At 33.3% G+C, this 21,690-nt stretch overlaps 2 protein-coding genes and 1 long non-coding RNA gene across 7 annotated transcripts; 1 reads left to right on the plus strand and 2 right to left on the minus strand.

Moving 5' to 3' along the window:
• Nucleotides 1–257: 257 nt before the first annotated feature.
• LOC130820409 (putative potassium transporter 12) lies at nucleotides 258–6,661 on the minus strand. 2 transcript variants are annotated; one of them, XM_057685768.1, is made up of 9 exons: nucleotides 5,595–6,661; nucleotides 4,629–4,857; nucleotides 4,291–4,539; nucleotides 3,590–3,640; nucleotides 3,063–3,323; nucleotides 2,869–2,921; nucleotides 2,486–2,600; nucleotides 1,828–2,082; nucleotides 258–1,425 (listed from the first exon to the last, which is right to left on the minus strand). In XM_057685768.1, exons 1-9 carry the CDS (start codon nucleotides 5,856–5,858, stop codon nucleotides 389–391), a joined length of 2,514 nt encoding a protein of 837 aa, XP_057541751.1. In that variant the 5' UTR covers nucleotides 5,859–6,661; the 3' UTR covers nucleotides 258–388. The 2 variants fall into 2 exon arrangements, with proteins under 2 accessions (XP_057541751.1, XP_057541752.1); XM_057685769.1 differs by lacking the exons at nucleotides 2,486–2,600; nucleotides 2,869–2,921; nucleotides 3,063–3,323 and having other exon boundaries at nucleotides 5,595–6,474.
• Nucleotides 6,662–6,809: 148 nt separating this feature from the next.
• Nucleotides 6,810–10,867, plus strand: LOC130820413 (uncharacterized). Of its 2 annotated transcripts, XR_009045193.1 has the most exons (3): nucleotides 8,166–8,554; nucleotides 8,972–9,756; nucleotides 9,879–10,867. It is a non-coding gene; the product is annotated as an uncharacterized LOC130820413 (long non-coding RNA). The 2 variants fall into 2 exon arrangements; XR_009045194.1 differs by having other exon boundaries at nucleotides 6,810–8,554; nucleotides 8,972–10,867.
• A 147-nt stretch (nucleotides 10,868–11,014) lies between these two features.
• On the minus strand, nucleotides 11,015–21,622 carry LOC130820411 (uncharacterized). Of its 3 annotated transcripts, XM_057685772.1 has the most exons (15): nucleotides 16,482–16,584; nucleotides 16,311–16,388; nucleotides 15,402–15,513; nucleotides 14,699–14,811; nucleotides 14,502–14,624; nucleotides 14,257–14,423; nucleotides 14,077–14,152; nucleotides 13,641–13,727; nucleotides 13,455–13,535; nucleotides 13,122–13,154; nucleotides 12,985–13,038; nucleotides 12,793–12,834; nucleotides 12,286–12,364; nucleotides 11,986–12,056; nucleotides 11,015–11,516 (listed from the first exon to the last, which is right to left on the minus strand). In XM_057685772.1, the coding sequence occupies exons 3-15, from the start codon at nucleotides 15,496–15,498 to the stop codon at nucleotides 11,436–11,438; spliced, it is 1,104 nt and encodes a 367-aa protein (XP_057541755.1). In that variant the 5' UTR covers nucleotides 15,499–15,513; nucleotides 16,311–16,388; nucleotides 16,482–16,584; the 3' UTR covers nucleotides 11,015–11,435. The 3 variants fall into 3 exon arrangements, with proteins under 3 accessions (XP_057541755.1, XP_057541754.1, XP_057541753.1); XM_057685771.1 differs by lacking the exon at nucleotides 16,311–16,388 and having other exon boundaries at nucleotides 12,322–12,364; nucleotides 16,482–21,622; XM_057685770.1 differs by lacking the exon at nucleotides 16,311–16,388 and having other exon boundaries at nucleotides 16,482–21,622.
• Between the last annotated feature and the right edge of the window lie 68 nt (nucleotides 21,623–21,690).

The raw sequence follows: 21,690 nt of genomic DNA on the forward strand, positions 1-21,690 counted from the left end.
TTAGATTTTGTTGGATGATTTGTTCCACGTCGATGAATTAAAAATTATCATCATCAACATTCTACCCGGTATAGCATGTTCATAGGAAATTATGATCAAGGTTTGAGGAAGGAAGAAAGACGACAACTCATACCCATAAAGGAGAATGTAGCCAAAAAGTCCCTCAACTCGAAAAAATTAATTAAAGATGATGTGCACAAAGTCACCGAAGCCCCTAGTCTCATGACCATATTATTTTAGGATGGTATCACCTAAACTTATAAATTGTGTGCACTTCATGTTTTCCCGATTATATGCTGACATTTACAATAAATCCGACTCAATTAACCAGTGCGAAAATGAGTCATTAAAACATTTGAGTATCATAAATGATATCCTAATCTTACTATCAAACCATATAAGTCATTCCAACTTCTATGATATTCATGTGAGGAACTCTCAAAACAGCAGCACCTCTCCTACAATTCCTCCTTAAGAAGGCATAGAAGTAATTGATCACCAACTTCTTTAGGAACCATGACTCTTTCTTAGCACGAACATCTCCGTCTCCTAGAAGATATGTAAAGCCCGAATCTACAGCCTCTCGGAGAGCTGACAATTCGTACTCTAAGCTAGGATCATCCTCCGATGACATAGCACTCGATGGCAGCTCTTCGTTTTCTTCTAATCTCAGTCGTGCTGGTTCCACAAATCGTTGATCATGCATCAGTGGAGTCCTCAGTTCATCTGAGACTTCTGCATCATCTCTTGACCTCACCGAAGCACTAACGATATCAAGTTCGAGCATATCAGACTCGAGAGCAAGATCTTGAGCTTCATTTTTGAGGAAATTTTTAAGACTTACGACCAAAAGTTGCTCGAACGAATGGTGATCTTCCTTACGAACATCTTTGTAACCATAACGAGCAATGCAACGAAACATATGGTAGTCTTTAGGGCAAATTCTTCGAAACAGAAATCGTTCTTCTTGGGGTACAACAGGAACCGGAACATACTTAATACATACAAAGATAATAGTCGAGTGAATAGCTGGAAGGCTTAGAATAAACTGGCCTAAAATCGATGGAATTCCATTAACGAGTTCATTGTAGACTAATCCGATTCCAGGGACTCGTACAGTTCCAAGAGACGATCCAAGATCGTGAATAATATCGATGGAAATTTTATCTCGAACTTCACATTGATACTTGAGAACACTTCCATAGTTCCAAGTCTCCATTACGAGTAAAAAACAGGCAGCAAACACTAAAGGAAGCCAACCTCCTTCCATGATTTTCGATAGGACTGCTGACAAGTAAATGAGCTCGATTGTCCCAAATATGACGGGAAAAGAGAGAGCGAGGAATATATTAGTTTGCCATATCAAGAGCATCACGAGTGTCACCAAGGCGGTACTCACTAGCATTACTCCAACTTCAGCAATGCCTAAAAAAACAATTTTTGAGGTTATGCACGCTATTGACGGTTTTTGTTCAACGGACCAGGTCGGGGCGGGTTGTTTCAAAATTTAAATGGGACGAGTCAGACGGGTCATGTCAAATTTAAACGGGTCAGAGCGGGTTAAAGTTCATATAATAAATTTTTAAATTCTACTTTATGGCCCGTTGGGTCAACCCATCTATTATATAATAATGTCATATAAAAATATAAAAAGAATAACTGGTAGATTTTTCTTGCAACCAATTCATATTATTATCCGACCCAACATGACCTGACACTTTATCTCAAGGCCTGTTAATGACCCGACCCGTTATTGACCTAACCCGTGATCCGTTGGGTCAACCTGCCCCGTTAAACCCTCGAGGCGATTTCGATGTAAAAGCTTACCGTATGCATTTGCAATATCGGTGGTGCTTCTAAAAGTTGCAACCACAATAAGGCACATTACCATTAGAAACCAGTTGATGATTGGGATATAAATCTGACCCATCAGCCTCTTGGAAGTATGAATTACTTTCAGCCTCGGAAAACATCCCAAGGCCATGGCTTGCTTTATGACCGAAAATGTTGCGGAGATCATGGCTTGACTGGCAATCACGGCAGCTAGTGTAGCAATCACAAATATTGGCCAGAAGAGTCCGCCTATTTTTCCATAAAGATTTAAGATGGTGTTAGCCAAATGATCTTATGATTTAAGAAGATGAAATATAGGGGAGAAAGCAGGCATAGTCATTTGATTAAAAACCCTATTAATAATAAATTGTGTAACACATAACACAGAAAAATGACGATCATGTTGCTGTAGTGCACATGCAGAGATGACTATTCAGCCCATCCTATACTAGTGTTCTGAATTCACCCCTAATGAAATACTCGTAGTAATTTAGTCAACAAATTGTCACATGATTCATTAATCTCCTTCCGAATCACGTAAAAAAAAGCGAATTATGGTCGATTTTGGGCTATTTTAAGGTCATTTTCAGCGAATCGCAATTTTAAAAAGCGAATTAGCATGCGAATTATGTTACACTGAGTCAACAGTCACCTGGAACACTATCATAGAATACTCGTTCAGCTGAGGCGGGAAATCTCATCAGGAATGCAGCTTGGCCCATGTAAGCTAGCAGAAGGCAGGGGAACACAACAAATGTAAACGCAATCTGCCAGGTGATCGATCATACATCAAGAGAAAAATCATCATTATCATATTCAGTATATTCCGCTCATAAGGATATGAGTAGGATCTGGGGAGGGAAAGGAGACGGTAACCCATACCCATAAAGGAGGATGCGGTCAAAGAGTCCCTCGACTCTAGATACACATCAAGAGATTCTCGACTCTAGATACACATCAAGAGATAAATCATGTATGATAAACAGGAGAAACAATCAAACTATAGAGAACTTTAATGCAGTTTATAGGACCTGCCTGAATGGATCGTACAGAAAAATGGCCTAGATCAGCAAACATGGCTTCTGCCCCTGCACTCCGAAAGCTCACACATCAAGTATTTAAGAATTCAGCTACAAACAAAACTTTTTGGTTTTCTGAATTCGAGATAATATGATTTAGTAGATGAAAATAATTGAAAGAACGAGATTACAATGAATGATTAAAAATACCTGTGATGCACAAAACACAACCGCCAAGCGCAGACCATGCTTGTATTCCATTCTTACGAAAGAAAAAGTAAATATAAGCCGGATTAAGAGCCCGCAGGACTGTAATATCATGTCTGATAAGGTTATAGATTCCGATAGATGCCAAAGAAAAGAACCACAACGACAGGGCAGGCGCAAACAAAAAGCCGACTTTGCTGGTTCCAAACCGCTGTATGCTGAATAATCCTATCAATATAATCATCGATACAACGACTACAGCATCTGTCAACAAAACACAACAAACCCATCTAAAGCACGACTACAGCACTTGTCTAATGATCCTAAACATTCACATGAAAACTGCATTTTCTGTGTGATAACTCTAGCCTATATGTGTCAAAGTAGATCTATAGCTATACTACGGCTGAATAACCTCTCTGATTGCACATAGTACCGATTACCAAACAGGTCGTAATAGTCTAATGCCTTGACAACATAACAAATGTTTGACAAACGAAGCACGATAGTTTCTACAGAGATATACTTACTTGTACCAAATTCGTTAATCTCACCCTGTAAACCACTCACAGCTGACATGACTGCACAAGAAAAACAGCAAGTGAGATATGTTCCGAAACATTAGCAGGGTAAATTGTAAGAAAGCTTAAAACTACAGTATTTGGATAACTTCATAAAGGTGTACGCAAAGCTTCCATATTGCTTTCGAAAAAAACATAGAAAAGTAATTCCGGGGACAGAAAAGAAAAAGGGGAAAATGCTCAATAAGCTACATTTAGACAATAAGAAGACCTTTTAGTTGAACTGAACTTAAGTTTGATGCTTACTAAATGCTTCTATATTCACTAAAGAGAGCTTACGACTATACATACATGTCCAAAATGTTAGAGTATATAACATATTATGGGGCCTCAACATCAGTTCAAGCTTTAAGTTGAGTTGGTTCCTTGACATAATATCAGAAGCCAACGTGACAAGCGGTCACGGGTTTGAATCTCAACCACCCCTTATTTAAAGTGAAATATTCAGCGCTAAATATGAGGAGGGCTTGTGCTACATCCATACTTCTAGCCCAAAAAGCTCTCGTGTGAGAAAGCGTGTTAGAGTATATAACATATCATGGGCCCTCAACGATCAGCTTAAACTTTTGATTGAATTGGTTCCTTGACATAAAAATGACATTTTAATGAAACTCTGAATCAAAATATATCCTTCGGAAATAATTATATACCTGACATAGCGGGAGTCAAGATACCATCCCCTATAATCAATGAAGTTCCAGTAAGAACCAACAATAGAAGAAGGGTTTTCATGAAGGATTTCCTTTCCAAAACCTCTTTAATGTTCAAAGCCCTTTCAAGTTCCGGAGTAGGTAGTTTAAGCCTATAACTCGAGATCTGCTGATCAGCTTGTTGGCGATTTGGAAGTACACTCACATTAGCATACCTTGTTATAAGGGAATACAGCGCGAAAGTCCCTCCTACAGCAAGAGTTGCCGATTATTTGTAGCTGCAAAAACTTTGATAACGCGCACAAGCAAAAAAGAAAGTAGGAAACTCAGGTTATTACCTTCGCCATTATCATTAGCTTTAAGCACTACAAACACATATTTCGCTAAAGGTACAAGAGTTATAGTATACAAGATTACAGACAGTGCCCCCAGAATATCAACTTCGGATGTTATAGGGACCTTGCTAAATACATCAGTGAAGACATATAAAGGACTCGTGCCAAGGTCGCCATACACCACACCAAGAGTTTGGAATGCCAATGCAAGTGTACGCCATGTCGAAAGTTCCTGTATCATGATAAATTGTACTCAGTATACAGCCAATAGATTTAAGATTTAAGTAGTTGCTCGAGTAAATTAATGTGCAAGTACGCTTTCAAGGAACCAACTTAACAAAAAGCTTAAGCTGATAGTTGAAGCCCCATGATATGTTATATACTCTAACACGCTCCCTCACACGAAAGCTCTTTGGGCTAGAAGTGTGGAGGTACTACAGGTTCTCCTTTTACCTGATGCGAAATATTCTACCTCGAAATGAGGAGTGAATGAGATTCGAACCCGTGATCTATCGTCACATAGGCTTCTAATATCGTGACAAGGAACCAACTCAAACAAAAGCTTAACCCGATGGTTGAAGCCCCAAAATATGTTTCATTCCAATGCATTAATTGGGAGGGGAAGTATTGGGTAGTAATGAAAATTTGTAAAGAAAAGTTTTTTGTGATCAAAGTTTCATTACCATGAGAATGACATAAAACTTTTGATGAAATTTTACACTATAGATCATTCCAATTATCACCATTTAGTACCACTAACCAAACGGGCCATAAGTAACATAAGGTGATAAGAAAACAGCATACTATTACAGGCAAGAATTGAAGATAAACAATTGAAAACAAATATAGTACTAACAGATAACTTGGTAAGAGTTCAACAATCAAATCCCACTGTGAAAATCAACATTAATCAAAACTATGAATGAGTAAAGATTTATATTTTGATCAAAAAGATCAAAAATTTAGAACCTTTGTATGATGATGATGGGCACCAGCAATCTCCATAGCTTCAACATCAAAAGAATCAACCCTTTTAGGCTTCTTGACAAGTCTTCTCTTGATATGACTAGAACCAGAAGAAGACCCATATCTATTTCTAAATTCATCTTCCTCTGCTTTTGACCAAAATGGTATCTCCTCTGAACTAACTTCACTTCCATCAACCCACTTTGAAGGTCCACTTCCTACCCACCTTAAACTCCCACCACTTTCTCTTATCTCTTCTCCTTCCATTGTTTTTCTTTAAATTGAATAATACCCACTAGAAAAAATGGCATAAAATTTTCAAGAATGAAGTTAAAAAGATCAAATCTTTAATACCCAATAGAAAAAATTGGACAACTTTCCAAGAATGAAATAAAAAGATCAAATCTTTATTACCCACTATGCAAGAATGAAGTAAAAAAGATCAAATCTTTCATACCCACAAGGAAAATTGGCCGAATTTCCCAAGATTGAAGTTTAAAGGATCAATTTTTCATACCCACTAGCAAAAAAGGTACAAATTTCCCAATAATGAAGCTAAAAAGATCAAATCTTTGAAAATCACTAGAAAAAAAATGGCACAAATTTCCCAAGGGTGAAGTAAAAGGATCAAGACTTTCATCAAATTAATATATGGTGTGATTCAATGCAGAAGTAACTGTTAAATGGTATTACTCCTAATTGAATTACCCAATATAGAATAAAATAGTTCAATTATTTGTTTTGGTTTCTATCTAACTATCTTATCTTTTAGAAACTTGAAAAAATGCAAATAATGTGATGTTATTTTCAAAAATTGAAGATTTGACAACTTTTTACTGAATTTCAGTGATGATGGAGTATAAAAATCTGAACAAAACAAATGTATCAGTCCAATCAGTAGTTGCCACACATGACATGGTGAGGCTAGTAGAGAATTTTTGAAAATTGGTTATATGAGTGATTTTTGGTTTTGATTGGTTGAAAAGGGTGACAACTGACCACTAATGACCATTTTTTCTAAAAGAAAATTGTATGAAGAACTATCACTTTTTTATGATGATATATTATATTTAATTTTTATTTAACTTCTTTCTTCTCAACTAGTTCGTATTAATTTTTTTTATCACCATTTTTAATTCCATTCATAAGTTTATTTTTTCTCATAATCTTATTCACTTATATATTCAACTTATTTTTTAAATCTTATTTACTCATTGAGTCTACCTTCGTACCTTAAAGTTGTTCTTATTAATCATTTTTTTGTTGTTTTATTTGTTGGTTCCATAAAAAATAAATCTATTTATTGCACAAATTTTGGACAAAATTAATCTTATCCATTCTCATTCGAATATTTTAGTAATGCTTATGATCTCCACGTAATTTCTATCAACTTTATTTGAACATTTTTATCTTGCTTATGGTCCTCACTTGTTTTCCACTAATTTTATAAAATATTTTTTAATAGTTATATTTTTTATATTTTTTCCACTAACTTTCTTTTAAATTTTTTTTAATGTTTATGGATCTCATCTTTCCTCCATCAAATTTACTATTCAATAAAATAATATATTTACCATCTTAAAATTTATATTTTTGTTAACACCCGTAAATCTTCCGTTGTGAAATTTTTTTTAAAAAACAGAAAAATTACAAATTAAAGCATTACTCGTATTATCTAATGTACCTTACTCTTGGTGTTAGATTTATTATCTATCTTAATCTCATCCAAAAAAAATCAATGCTATTTCAAAGAGACCAATCACGTACTTTCTCCGTTGCAAGTATATATTTACTTGTAATATTTATTTTTTCACACAGTTTAATGCACTAATTTAATCCTTAATATCTTTAATTATGTATAATAAAAATTTTAAAAATTTAATATTAATAATCTTTGCAATGAGACGAATTAAACAAGATCTCACTCGACTATGTTTTAACTTATAGATAAAAAACCGCCTCCCTCCCCTTTTCTCTCTTCTCTCTAAAAAAACTCTAATCTCCATAATTGGTTTGGATCTATTATCAACCTTTTGGTTGATGGTAAGTCTCTAAATTTATCCGTTTTAAGCTTTTTGAATATGATTATAATAAATTCTTGTCCTCTCCCTACAGGAAAATTGTTCTACCCATATATTAGGTTTTGATCTCTCTCTTCATGAGAGTTTGGAATTATGAAGTTTGGTTTGTAATTGATTTGTTGGTAGAGATTAATGCTATAATGCAGCAGACATTAAAATTACAATTACCATCAACTACATCAAATTCAATTCTATCTCAAGACTACAACAGGTCAAAAAACCCTCTCGTAAAAGGCTGTGTCAAACAGCGATGTGAAAGAGGATATTCAGAATTGTCAGATCTCATATACAACAATCGTAGCTTTGTTAATTTTGAATTATCTTTGGTTAGAGTTGTTATGTACTCGCTAATTTTTATCTCTGATGTAGATGTCATATAACTCTTTATTAATGAATCAGGTATTATTCAAAAAAAAATATTTTAACTTATAAATTAAAAACTAATTACAAATTAAGAGTAATGAATAAATAGTGTCATTTTACCTAATATTGCAACTAATATGTAACCATGGAAGTATTATCAAGTGTATATTACTCCTTGACCCTAGTGTTAGATTTTTTTTTCCAATGTCCTCAACTTACAACTTTTTATAAGGACATTCCAAGTAACACAAATTCTGAAAAGGAGGCTTATCTTATGTCTTTCCAAATTAACATACAACACTCATTAATTCTTTACATATTACAACTTGCTCAAAAATCTCAATAAAGTTACAAAGTTAATTAAACCAGAAAACTTATCTCAAAATACTTTAATCACAAGAAATTTGTATACCCCAAAAGAGCAGCAAGCCAACCATGAATCCAGGCAATGAAGAACACCTCCTTGAATCTAAAAAAGGCCATACCGACTCTCGGAATGTCACTCAAACTCAAGGAATGGTAATCATCAGTAATCTGATTCACTTGAAACCCTCTGAAATTCTGATAAATTCACTCAAAATCTTTACAAGTAATTTTATAATTATGTTTTTAATCATATTATCTATTCTCCCTTTATTTATTTTCATGGTATAATCTGAAATTAAACTCCAAAAATCAATACTTTATGCCTTATCAAACCCCTTATTAGGAAGTTCTTATTTCACTCATGTCAGAACTTATATTTCTGCAACAAATACTACACCATCAAACCCAACAGAAGATTTAATCCAAGATTATGATTATACTGATAATCATATAAATGAATTTTTATCGAATATTCCTCAATTATTTATCTTTTGTTTCTTTATTTACCCTTTTCTTGAATTTTTCAACATGAATTTTACCATAAAAACTGTTGTATGTGCTGGAATACAGGACCCTAATCCTAAGACTCGGAGAGAAGAACACAAATATCTACAGGACGATAAAGAGGTACAAATACCTGCAGGATGATTAATCATGCTGGACGATAGAGAAACGTAAATACTTGCAGTATGGTCAATTCTGCAGAACGATAGCAGCGTATATAATGACATGGCGTAAGATAACTGCAACCTTACTCAGAGAAAGCTGTCAACACTTGTATAAGGCGAGGCAGCACACCTACCTCATACCCTACCTAGGAAAATATACTAAAGGACAGACAGTGGGGACAGCAAATCACCAAATACCACATAAGCTTACTAGATATTCCACATGATCCTTAAAAGGATTTCATTTATGGTAAAAGCTAAAAATGGCCATTAGGGTTTTGGGATCTTCTCCTAAGACCCCCGCTACTATAAATACACGATGTCAAGCATCACCAAGGGTAATGTATCTTCTTACACTAAAAACCCATAAAAAATATTCTCTTGAGCTTTAACAACAATCTTCTTAAGACCTTTACTGACTTAATCATTGGAGGAGGACCTCCGAAGGACCCCTCCCCGGCCCTCGTTTGTTACCTTGTGCAGGAGAATATAGTGAAACAGCCCAAAAAGCGACTTAAACCTCCCCAGTATTTCATATATACTGTGAACCTTAAAAGACATTCTCATCACTACAGTTAAGATTGTTGATTGTTCTCTCAACAGCGGGAACAACTGCATCAAAAATTCATTCAGCAGAAAATCAGTTAACTGTCAAAGATATCCTTCACCAAAAAATTACCTTAAAAGGTCCTTTTATTACCTATCTTTGTGTTCATTTGCTCTCTTTTTTAAATTTGATAGGTTTTTTATGGGTACTACATAATTACATTATTTTCTCAAAAGCTTTTCATATTTCAATTTTGTGTCAGATATTGGGTTGATGGACATACTGATTTTTGGTGTTCATTTAGTGATGTTTTTCGGTTTGCTTTACAAGTACTTAGAATGGAGTGCATTTTGGAACTTAAGTATGGCGATTTCGATCATGGAAGAACAATCTGGGATCGCGGCGTTTGGGATATCGGATTATTATGGTAAGCATTGCAAGAAAACTGGGTTTGGACTAATGTTAGGTGTTTTCATGTTTGGTAATGTTCTGAGATTTGCCTGTTTGTTTGCTGGATTGTGTAATGGTGGAAGATTTGGTGGTGTTTTGATTACTTGTATTGTTATGATGTTTTTCATTGGGGAATTTGGTTAAATGGATAGCTTTTTTTGTGTATTTTTATCATTTTAAGCAGCAAACTATGGAAAAGAAGTTTGATGATGATCAAGAATTGGGTGGTAGAGTAGTGAGTAATACTGCTTTATCTTGATATTGTGGTGTGGGAAGCAACGAAATTTGTAAGGTGTAATTTCGTAAGAGACTGTCGTTCGGTGAGACGAACTCAAAATAAAAGGAGTTTATATTTTAATATAGTAATTGTTAGTTGGGCTATTTAGCCCATGCATGAAGAGCTCTTCACGGTGAGACCATCTAACCCAAGAATGTGTGGTTTGTAAGTAGATCCTTGCAGTGAAAAAAGGATTAAATGGGCTGACTTATTCAGTTCGACCGTCTTTGCATATAGTCTGTCTATCCTTATGAAATTGCGTTATTTTATAAAAGTTGTGTTGATTATTAGCTCTAGTTTGTAAATTTTTGCTAGAAAAAAGAATATCTAAATTGTTGTTAGCTTGGTATCTGATTAAATTAAACACCCGACTAAGTTATTACATGTTGGGATTTTTTTTGTGAATCAAAGTTAACTTTATGATTAAGCAGTAACTTTCTTTTGTACAAAACGTGTATAAATTCAGTATAATTATAGTATATCCCTCTTTTATAAATAATAAATTACTACATTCATTCGAGTGATCCACAAATGGCAAAAATCTCTCTTTTCTCTAACCCAATGAGCCGAAACTAAAGCTCTTATTTTCTCTTGAACAATGGTACGAATAAGTCTTGAACAAGCCCTACGAAAGCTTCATACACTTATTATATTTATTTTTCTTGAGAAATTTTTGTGCTAGATTGATTTATCTAATGTTGAAGCACAACCTATCTTAGTACATGAAGTATTTTTCTGAAATTTTCTGTTTATTTTTATTTTCATGTTTGCTATTCTCTAAAAAATATGTAAAATCAATATATAATCATGAAATTGGAAAAAATCGAAAATAATAGAATAATAAAATTACAACTTTTAAAATACTTTTTTTTTATATATGAGACCTTGAAAATTTTCTATTGTAAGAAAAAAAAAACTCAAATAGAAAATAAACAGCATTAAAAAAGTATTTGGAGGAATTGTTTCACTCTCTTGTCACATAATTTTAACATCTGTTTAGATGGTAGAGAATATATATTTACACTATAAAAGCCAATTACTACACATATTGTCAAACTATAAAAAATATATAAAACGAAGTTATGCAAATGTTCATGTAAGGAGGACAACTTTAAGATCATGATTCCATGTTGTTTCTGGTTTTAAAGGCATTGCAACTAATAATGCACCCATCTGCAACAAAAATAACCACATAATCAGAAAACGACACAACGACAATTCTATAAAATTTGACTTTTGGAATCAGCAACCACAACAGTACTTCTATAATTTAAAGGCTTCCATTTATCATTATTAAAATACAATAGTAATGCCGAAACCTTAATGTGTTTGTTTGGATTATCGGGTTGATTTCAGATCAGGTATTTTGAATCGGTTTGAAATAGGATTTTGTATTTATAGTGTTTTTACATAATTGTAAATCATTTTTGAAGTCTGATCAAATCAGATTCGTTTACAAAGTCAGGTAAAATTCGCATCATCGAATTTATTTTGAACACCTCTAAAAAGATAGAAATTAAATACAAGAATTAATAAATTAATTTCTGTTTGATTTTTTATTGTAATAATTGACTTTTAACTTGGACCTTTGCAAAATCAACGTAGGCAAAAGAGAGAGAGGAAATAGGGATAGAAAATGTACCATTGATAAGGCTGCACAAATCAAGCTAAAACCTTTACAATCAAAAGGCGCATTGTTTGAAAGGAACCATCCTGAAAGTCCCAAAAACAAGATGCATAAATACCTACGTAAATTAGCACGTTAATGATGCTATAATAATAGGATTTAACGAGAATCGTTCATTATCTCAGTTGGAGAGCAACTAACACTTTTCAGACAATATCTTAAATTCGAGTACTACTTAATCCTCCTCTTTTCTCGGCCTACCGTATAATTGAAAAAAATAATAGGACTTAGTTCGCACCAAAAATATGAACTTACGAGTTAATGGTGCCATAATAAGAGGTGATAAGAAACCTGCTATAGAGTCTACTGCAGCAAGAAATCCTTGTGCTCTTCCCTGCAGTTATTCAGATATACTGTTTAAATATACATTTTGTCACCATAAAAAACCCAATGCAAAGCTTGAAATCCGATTGAGAATTAGTGAATCATAATCTAAAAATTTAACCTACAATTCGAAAATATCTCTGACTAAGAGAAAATAGGTCAAACACGATTGTAATTAATTTTTCTAATTTTTTGATTCTCATCAAACCGGCATTAGGGATTCTAAGTGTAGGAAATCTTACATTTAGTGTAATATAATTTGCTAGCTAATTCGCTTTGTGAATTTGTGATTTGCTCAATTTTGTCCGAGAATAGACCAAAATTGACTTTAATTTATCTCTTTCGATTTGCGAGAAGATTAACAAATCATATGACAATTTTACAAACCTTTACAAAGAGTAACAGAAGTATATAACTGACAGAGAAAGATGTACTAACCTGATCATTTGAACTTGATGCTCTTGAAATAATAGCACATATCTGAAGATGAATTGATGAAACACACAAGACAGAATTCACAAAACGTCAAGAAAATGAAACACAGCAAGGACGATTTGTCCCACATCGATAAATTAAAGATGTTATGCACACTTTATAACATAAATTTTACGTATGAAAGCAGTGGCTTACCGAGGGTTTAACAAATCCATATGCTAGCCCAAATGAAACACTAATGTATGGAAGCTACAAAAAATAACAGCAGCAATTTTTACAAGTTTTAAACAAGTCATTCATCAACAAAACAAAGTAGATGTAGTGGTACACACCCATGTTTCCCATGCCATGCTGTAGAAAAATGCCTGTGAATCAAAGTCAAAAATTGAGTCATAAATATCATTTCATATATATATATATATATATATGTTACTCAAGACTCTTAAGTTTATCTTAAGAACCCGTGTCAAATTCTTGACACTTAGTCACAGGTAAAACACTCGAATACCTCCATTCGATTGAAAATCTTGGAAATTATTACAAAATTGTTCAAATGAACACTCGGGTGCATACTTGTGTCGGACTCAGATATGGGTATATGAGTCCGAGAAGCAAAGATGATAATAGTAATAAAAATAGATGGAAATTAGAGCGATAAAACTTACATAAGTCACCGATGAAAGTAATCCTAGAGATAGTATGGCCTTCTCGCCAATCAGTACATTTATTGCCGGAACTATCAACATCTAAAGTCAAAACCAAAGCCAAATATCATATATTTCGAATATAAGAACATGTGTTAAGTTGCATATTGCATCAATTGTAAAAAAATCTTCGCATAAAATCATTACCTGTGAGAAAACCGATCCGATTTGTACAATCATTAATGTTTCAGAAAATTTGCTTTCCTTCAAGTTCAAGGCTTCTTTTAGATAGATCTGTGGAGAAAGTTATCCAGTCATTTACGTGATAGAGCCTCACAAGGTGCTTAAGATGGAATAGAAGGAAAAGTTCTATGTTATAGCGAAGCACGATGTGTTTATGTTTGGTTCAAATTTTCAACAATTCTACATCATTTATCAAAACAACTCATTGTTGGGAGTTTGTCAACAGATCAATGTTCCCTCCGTCCCCTAAAGCCCTTAACAAATTCTCTTTTATTGTAATTGCAATTGCAATTGGAATTGGAATACTTAGAGGAGGGTGAGGATCTAACGACAAAACAAATCTTGTACTAACGAACCAACAAGACATTCGAGAACCAACTTTACGACAATGGAAACATACCGGTAGAACGCTGTTGATGCCAAACATGCCAAACTCGTACAAGAAAGAGACTAGATAAATGCCCCTGAGTATAGGTCTGGAACAAACGAAACGCACAAAAACGATGAGCATCCAAATACTGTCTAAAATGATAGGTAAACGCAACAATCAAGAGGCGGAGCACTGTCTTTTCGAACATACTTGTTAAAAATGACAGTTGCAGCATATCGGAGAGAACTGTAACGCTCTCTGATGGGCTTAAAAAGGATAGACCACAACGATTGTTTTGTCATAGGTGCACGCCTGGAAGTTTCATCCATGAATACTTGAACAAAGAGCGGGCACATGATCAGGAGAGGAATCGACAACTAACAATGAAAATCATTATCAGTAAGAGAGGTCGTAAAATAACAGACGACATGGCACAACACTAGTTAAGAACTTGCCTCAAAAATGTACTTTCCGGGAACAAAACTTGCTAACAAACTCCCCAAGATATGTGAAGCAGAAATTACGCCTGTAATCCAACCGAATGCTGCTACTCTTTTGTCATCCTCAACTACATCTGCCTATCAACAAGTGATTCTCATTTGAGCATATGTAAAATACAGTCTGACCCTGATAAATTAAAAAATAATCTTACCGCGTAGGCAATTGCAATGCAGAAAACGGTCTTCAAGCTTAGAATGTAGGAAAGACAACGAAGAGCAAAGTATGCATAAATGAATGTCCTAGATTTGTTGATAGCGAGAAGAACTGCAGATAAAATAGAAGCAAATATTATGGATTTGATAAAACAATAAGCATCATCAAGGTTAATAGGATAAGAACAAAAGGACAACCAGACATAAGTGGTTTGATGTTCAAAGAATCGAATAGAATGGGATACAAGTTTTTCACATGGCAATATCGAACATAATTTAGAGTATATAGCATATTTTGGGGCCTTAAGTAACCATCAACTTAAGCTTTTGGTTGAGTTGGTTTCTTGGCATGGTATCAGAGCCTACATGACAGAAAGTCACGGTTCAAATCTCAACCACCCCTCATTTAAAGTGGAATGTTTAGCGCCAACTGCCAAGTATGAGGATGGCTAGTGCTACATCCATACTTCTCCAATGGGCTCTCATGTGAAGAGTCGTGTTAGAGTATATAACATATTCAGAAATTTTAACTATTTGCTTAAGCTTTTGGTTGAGTTACTTCCTTAACTTAGAGTACAAGATCTAATAACATAAAACGAAAAACATGAGAAACAATTGTCAAGAACAATGATAGGCGATATCCAAGTTCATAAAGTAAAGGGATGGAAAGACGGTGATCAAGATTAATAGCAAAGTACATACCAACAGGAAAAATTGAAGTACACATGGTCAGGAGGAGAAGTGGTTTCCTTCCATACTCATCCGAAAGTTCACACAATAGAGGAAGCACAGGAATCATTAGAAGTGCAGCAACCTACACAGTAAAATAATATCTTCAAAACACATAGAAGATCGGTTCCATGAACAGCTCACAAAAGCAATTGAAACATTGCAAAAGAATCTAACTATTCACATCATATATATATATGCAAAAATTGTGGTGTGCAAAATAGAATAAACTCGACTTTAACCTAACGTTATAAGTTATAACACAACTTGACTTTGACCCGACTTCATATTCAGCTTAGCAATGACGCAATATATAACCTTTAACAATGCAACTATACAAGACCTGACTTTGACATGACCCTACATGTTCTAATCCGAACCCAAAATTAGACTCGACTGCACACATCTACACGAAACATAATCTTTGGTCGGCTTGCCTAGTTTTTTTGTTGGTTTAAAAAGTGCTTGTAACGACTTTTAAGCCAAAACAAAAAAAGTAGTTTTTTAGCAAGTTTTGGCTTTTTGACCTACTTTTTCTCTAATAAACGGCTAACAACCAACAATTATTTTCCAAACATCTTCATAACGGCCAACTTAAACATCTTGCTTATCAGCCATATTTCCTTCTTGCAAACTAGCCATCAACCATAATCCTACATGTTCCAACCCGAACCCAAAATTAGACCCTCTACAAGAAATATAATCTTTGGTTGGCTTTTGGTTCCTAGCTTTTTTTGTTGGTTTAAAAAAAGTTTGTAGTGACTTCTAAACCAAAACCAGAAAAACTATAAGGGTAGCTTTTTTTTGGTTTTGGCTATTTAACCTACTTTTTCTACAATAAACAGCTAACAATAAACTTATTTTTATCAAACATCTTCATACCAGCAAACTTAAACAACTTGCTTATCACCCAATATTTCCAGCTCGCAAACTAATCATCAACCATAAGCCAAAGAGACCCTAATTCATTATCCCACATAATAAAAACAAGGAAAAACAATCAACAAATTCAGATTAGCATAATAAAACCAAGAGAAAATCAAAGAAGATTACAATTTGCTGAAGACTATTCAAGTAAAGCACATCAGCACAGGTAGATTCTCCGGGACACAAACTATTGCTGATCACTTCCATCAGAAATGGACTACAAATTTCCTGAGCAATTCCATGTACAAACAAGGGCCCCAATAAATTAGTTAACATCCTTATATTTCGAAACATCATTAAATCTCTCATATTTTGCATACTTTCAACCAATTTTATTGCCATAAATTTATCTCCTTGTTTGCAAAGAACAAAGATGATATAGTATTATCATAATAACATTCCTTGTGCAATGCAAGGAAGAGGATGCATGCTAGCCACAAAGTACAAAAATAGAAATATAGAAGCCCAATTCAGACTTTACTCTGATGGATTCAAACATATAGATAAAATAGTATTACTATAGAATTGTTCATGCCTTGAAGTAATCAAATGGGTTGACATAAGGAATTGATTTTATTTCAAATAATTCAACTAAGTAACATTTCATTACTCTGATTACGCATTTTCTAAACAGACACAATGATTCGATATTTACCCGACCTTAAAACCGAATTCGATTTGATCTGAAATAAAAAATGGATTAACAATTATGTGAAAATCAACATGGACACAAGACCCGATTTTGATCTGACCCAAAATCGACCCGATGACTCGAATGAACACCTCCAACCCCGATATCAAGTGGTTACTACCAAGGCAAGGGCAACTAAAACAATCAACAAATATGCGTAACATTATCCTTGTAAATAATGGTGGGTTTTAAAATTGGCCGACATGGGTCAGTGCCTCGAAAATTTTTGAGTCATTATATGAAATCAAAAAATATTGTCTAATGTTTATAATAAACAAACGTGGCGTAATGGTTAAGAATATATTGTGGAAATAGAGGTTGAGAGTTCAAGTCTCAATCCATAGTCTTTTTATTTAGTAAGAAATATAATCTGAGATTGAAGAACTATAAATCTTGTTCTAAATTAAGAATAGATATATTATTATATTACAATGTATTTTAAATAAAGGCCTAGATCAAAAGCCTTAAATCTTTTTTCTAAAACAAATAGGTAAGGGCAACATAACATTGTGAGAAAGAACATTAACAAAAGATGGTGTCATTGTCAATGTCCTCCAATTCAGTTCATACACACATTTGAATGGTAAAACAAGTAAGGAGTAAAGACTACTCTAGAATTTCTTTTCTACTTCTTTGCATAGATCAATGTGAAAACTGATCCTTTTCATTAGTCTATTTTTATTCCTTAGTCACTATAAATATGTAAAGAATAGAGTTGATTAACTTTTAATTTTCTCTATATATCAAAATATGAGAAGAAATAATAAAATTTAGTAGTAGTAAATAAAGCATAAATTTTACTCAAGAAATAAACCATCTATCTAAAAATTAAAAACTGAAAAAACTTGAGTGTATTATATTATTACAAGACCAATATGGCATACTGGTCCACCTTAGATATTTTAGGAGCCTAATCAGATGAATTTCAAATGTGCATATAGCATGTCCCATTTTCTTGAAAAGAGACCATGGTGTATTTTCAGCATCCTCCATATAATAAGTAAAAAATATTCATAAGTAATCCAAAAGTAAAATAATTTTAGACGGATAGGCAATAAGTTGGATTATTAATTTTTTTCCAAAGAATTATCAACTAATTTTCTTCTTCAAAACACATTACCATCAATAAATATTAAGGAATATGCTAGCATATTTTGGAATTATAATAGACTTGGTTAATATAAAATTGAACAATTTGAGCAAGTAATTGCAATTAAATGAAACTAACCGACAAAAAATGCACTTCTATGAAAGAATTGAGCCTTAAGAGCTAGGAGCCTAGGAGACGTGACCTCCACTACATTGTGACAAAAAGATGTAGTACTATTTGTTTAATAAGCATTCAAATTTAGCAATAGAATGATGAGTTAGAAATTTTGGTTTAATACTTAATACCCTCTTCGACCACATACCAAACAGCCAAATAATTACCTTAAATGGGTACTATTCTATATTCTATAGTTGAGTTGTAGGAGTAAAAACGGGAAAGAAAATATCACTTGTTCACTATCAAGTCAAAGTCAACTACACTTTGACATTCTTTCGGTCAATGTCACCCTATTTTAGGAGGGAGAAAGTGTAAACAAAAATGAGTTTTTAATGGGGCACAGACCCAACTGGCAGTAAGTAATTTAAGTATAGTCCAGCTCGACATGATCCATGATTTATGTTCTTCGAAAGCTATATGAATGGCTCTATTTTCTCCTATAAATACAATTAGTGTATTATTTTCCTCTTTCATCGTTCCATATAAATTATTTACTCATAATTCACATATATTCTTCAAAAAATATATTATGTATTTTAAAATATTAGATTATTCCACATCGATTTTTATATTTTTGGGTATTTATCATCACAAATTCTTATATGAAACGGATTCACCGTGAGACATACCACATACCTGGATTAAATAGCTTAATAATAGAAACTTTTATCTAATGAACTTCTTATTTTGATATTATGGGAGATAGTCTCATACAATACGGCCTGATTTATTATTTACATGACATATATTGCAAGCATGGTTAAGCAACCGATTATATATTAGATGGAGATGCACTTCTAAGAAATCAATGCAATATTTTCAATTTATAAAAAATTAGAAAATGGCATTCTTGCTTTTAATGTTAATGTTTATCTGTGAGACCATATAAATGGAAAAGGGAATTCGGACACTAAAAGTTAAAACGTTATCAAAATCTAAGCTAAGTCGATTTATGAGAATACAGTCTTATTCCTAAAAGAATAAAACACAGAAAAAATTACTATAAAAAGAACTTATAAAATAAAAATAAATTAAAAATAAACGAATGGACAGTCTTACTGGCAGATAATTTTTTTACGTTGTTAGCATGGATTTGGCCCGCCCAAATTTTAAATGTTTTTAAAAATGTTATTTAAATCCTGCTATTATTCGAGTTGGATTATGACTGACAACTCGTTCATAAATAGCTCTAGATTGTCATAATGTTATTTATATTAATATTTATAGAAATGGCTCTATTTGAAAAACAATTGGCCACATACGAATAAAATATGACGTTTTTTAATAAAAGAAAAAGATTGTATATAGTCGTTTCATATATGGTAAGATAATCCATACAAAAAGTCCAATAAAAAACGAGTGATTTATTAATTTAATTGACATATTCTCACCGTGATCACGCAACATTTTTTTTTAGCAAAAAAAAGAAAACAATGTAGTTCTTTGGTTTAGTCATTGTCATCAAATTTTACAACGCATCCAAATTTAGCGACAATGGCATGTGACAAATTATTATTCAAGTGTCGTCCATTGCTTCTGAAAGAGCTTATAGTTATAGTGCATCTAAAAGAGCTTTTATACGATAAAAGGACAAGCATAGAACCCAAAACTCTTAAGGCTGATTGGTACGGGCAAAGAAAATGTAATAGAAATGGAATTGATAAAGAGGGGGTAAGGATAAGGTTAAGGGTTATTAGTTGTTTGGTATGATAACATAACGGAAATACTTATTTACCTTTTCCTCACTTGTTTGATTTAAATTTTGATGTGCTCTTAACCAGTAGGGGGAATTTTACACATAGAACCAAATAATAAGACCTTCGTAATACGACTTGAAGATATTGGTAATTTGAAAACACAAATTTTTTAATAAGATCGTCTCATTGTGAGACAGTTTAATATAAACTGATCCAATATTTAATTTAAATAGTTATCAAGTATAAAATGTTCAGTTAAATTTCAATTTACTAATGTATTTCTTTAAAAAAATCACTAAGTGGATCGTTTATATAGACCCATCTCACTGTGAGACAGTTTCATAAGAGACTTCTTGATTAAGAAATCATCAAAAAAATCCCCTTGAAAATTGAGATCAATAAGAAAAATCCTACGCTTTTCATAAGTACACTTTGTTGTTGCATAGTCTTAACACACTTTTTACCCAGAAATTCCTATGGATAACGAAGTAATAGATTTTGATTCATGAATAACAGTAACCTTATATGTTTCCTTGAGGTAACGTATATCACATCACAAACTATAGTAATGGATTGGATTAAATGAATCCATTACCTAGACCCAAAAAAGTATACCAAACACCCCTTAAAGTGTGCTTCATATTTGTTTCAAAAATCAAAAATTAATTGGATGTCGAAAATCGTACATACACCGGGCGAATGCAATAACAAAAAGGTGCAGTTACCAACTTTGTTGATGATTTAAATATGGGTCAACAAAAAATACACACAACTAAGGTTACACGTATAGAGAATTGAATCTTATCTCAATAAGAGTATATATCATCTTTTATGGGCAAGATATCATTATTAATTTTCACCCTAATTCTCTTCGCTCAGCCTACCCTATAATATAAAAAAATTTCATGTACATGGTTGATTGTTGAAGGAGGAAAATAAATGGAAAAGTTACCAAACGTCATTATTATCATCGTCAACCCAAAATCTCGTTTGAAAATAGGGTTTAGATAAGAGAAGGTGACGGACAATCTATACTCAGAGAGTGGACAAGAGAACTTTGGTCAATTTGCCATATGGATCAATCTAATTCCACAATGATTTAGTCATGCTGCTATTTCCAAGTTTTCACGCTCCACAATTCATTCTTGCTTGCACTACGTATAATGATGTATCCTTTTCAGTTCAAGACCGTACTGAAAATGAATAGCAAATTCTAATTTCTAACTAAAAAGTTTCATTCTAGCTATGTCATTAATGTCAAAGCTCTAAGAGTCAAAACACATCGAAAACGAACGGCAAAAGACATACTAAAATACTAATATAATAATATTCGAGCCTATAGCTTTTGACGTCACGGTAAGGCTGTACAAAATTCTGACAAGCAAGATGAGAAAGGAAATTGATCGTCATGTAGGTGGTGTAAATCGAACTTTCATCACAAAGGTGAAAGAGAAATTCTTCAATTACTAGGTCAACTCATGATTCTCTAGGCCTAAAACTTAAATTGACACATTATTATCACGAATTTAGTACTTAAATTCAAGCTTGAATCAAGCCCATTCAAGTTGAGTCAATCTTGACTAGCTCATAATCTGCTTCGGTTCATTTACATCCCTAATTGTGACCTTTTTTTCCCTTTTTCGTTTCTCACGAATGGCTCATCAGCTTGAGCACTTTAAT

This window comes from Amaranthus tricolor, chromosome 8, assembly GCF_026212465.1.
Source record: "Amaranthus tricolor cultivar Red isolate AtriRed21 chromosome 8, ASM2621246v1, whole genome shotgun sequence".
NCBI classification, from domain to species: Eukaryota; Viridiplantae; Streptophyta; class Magnoliopsida; order Caryophyllales; family Amaranthaceae; genus Amaranthus; species Amaranthus tricolor.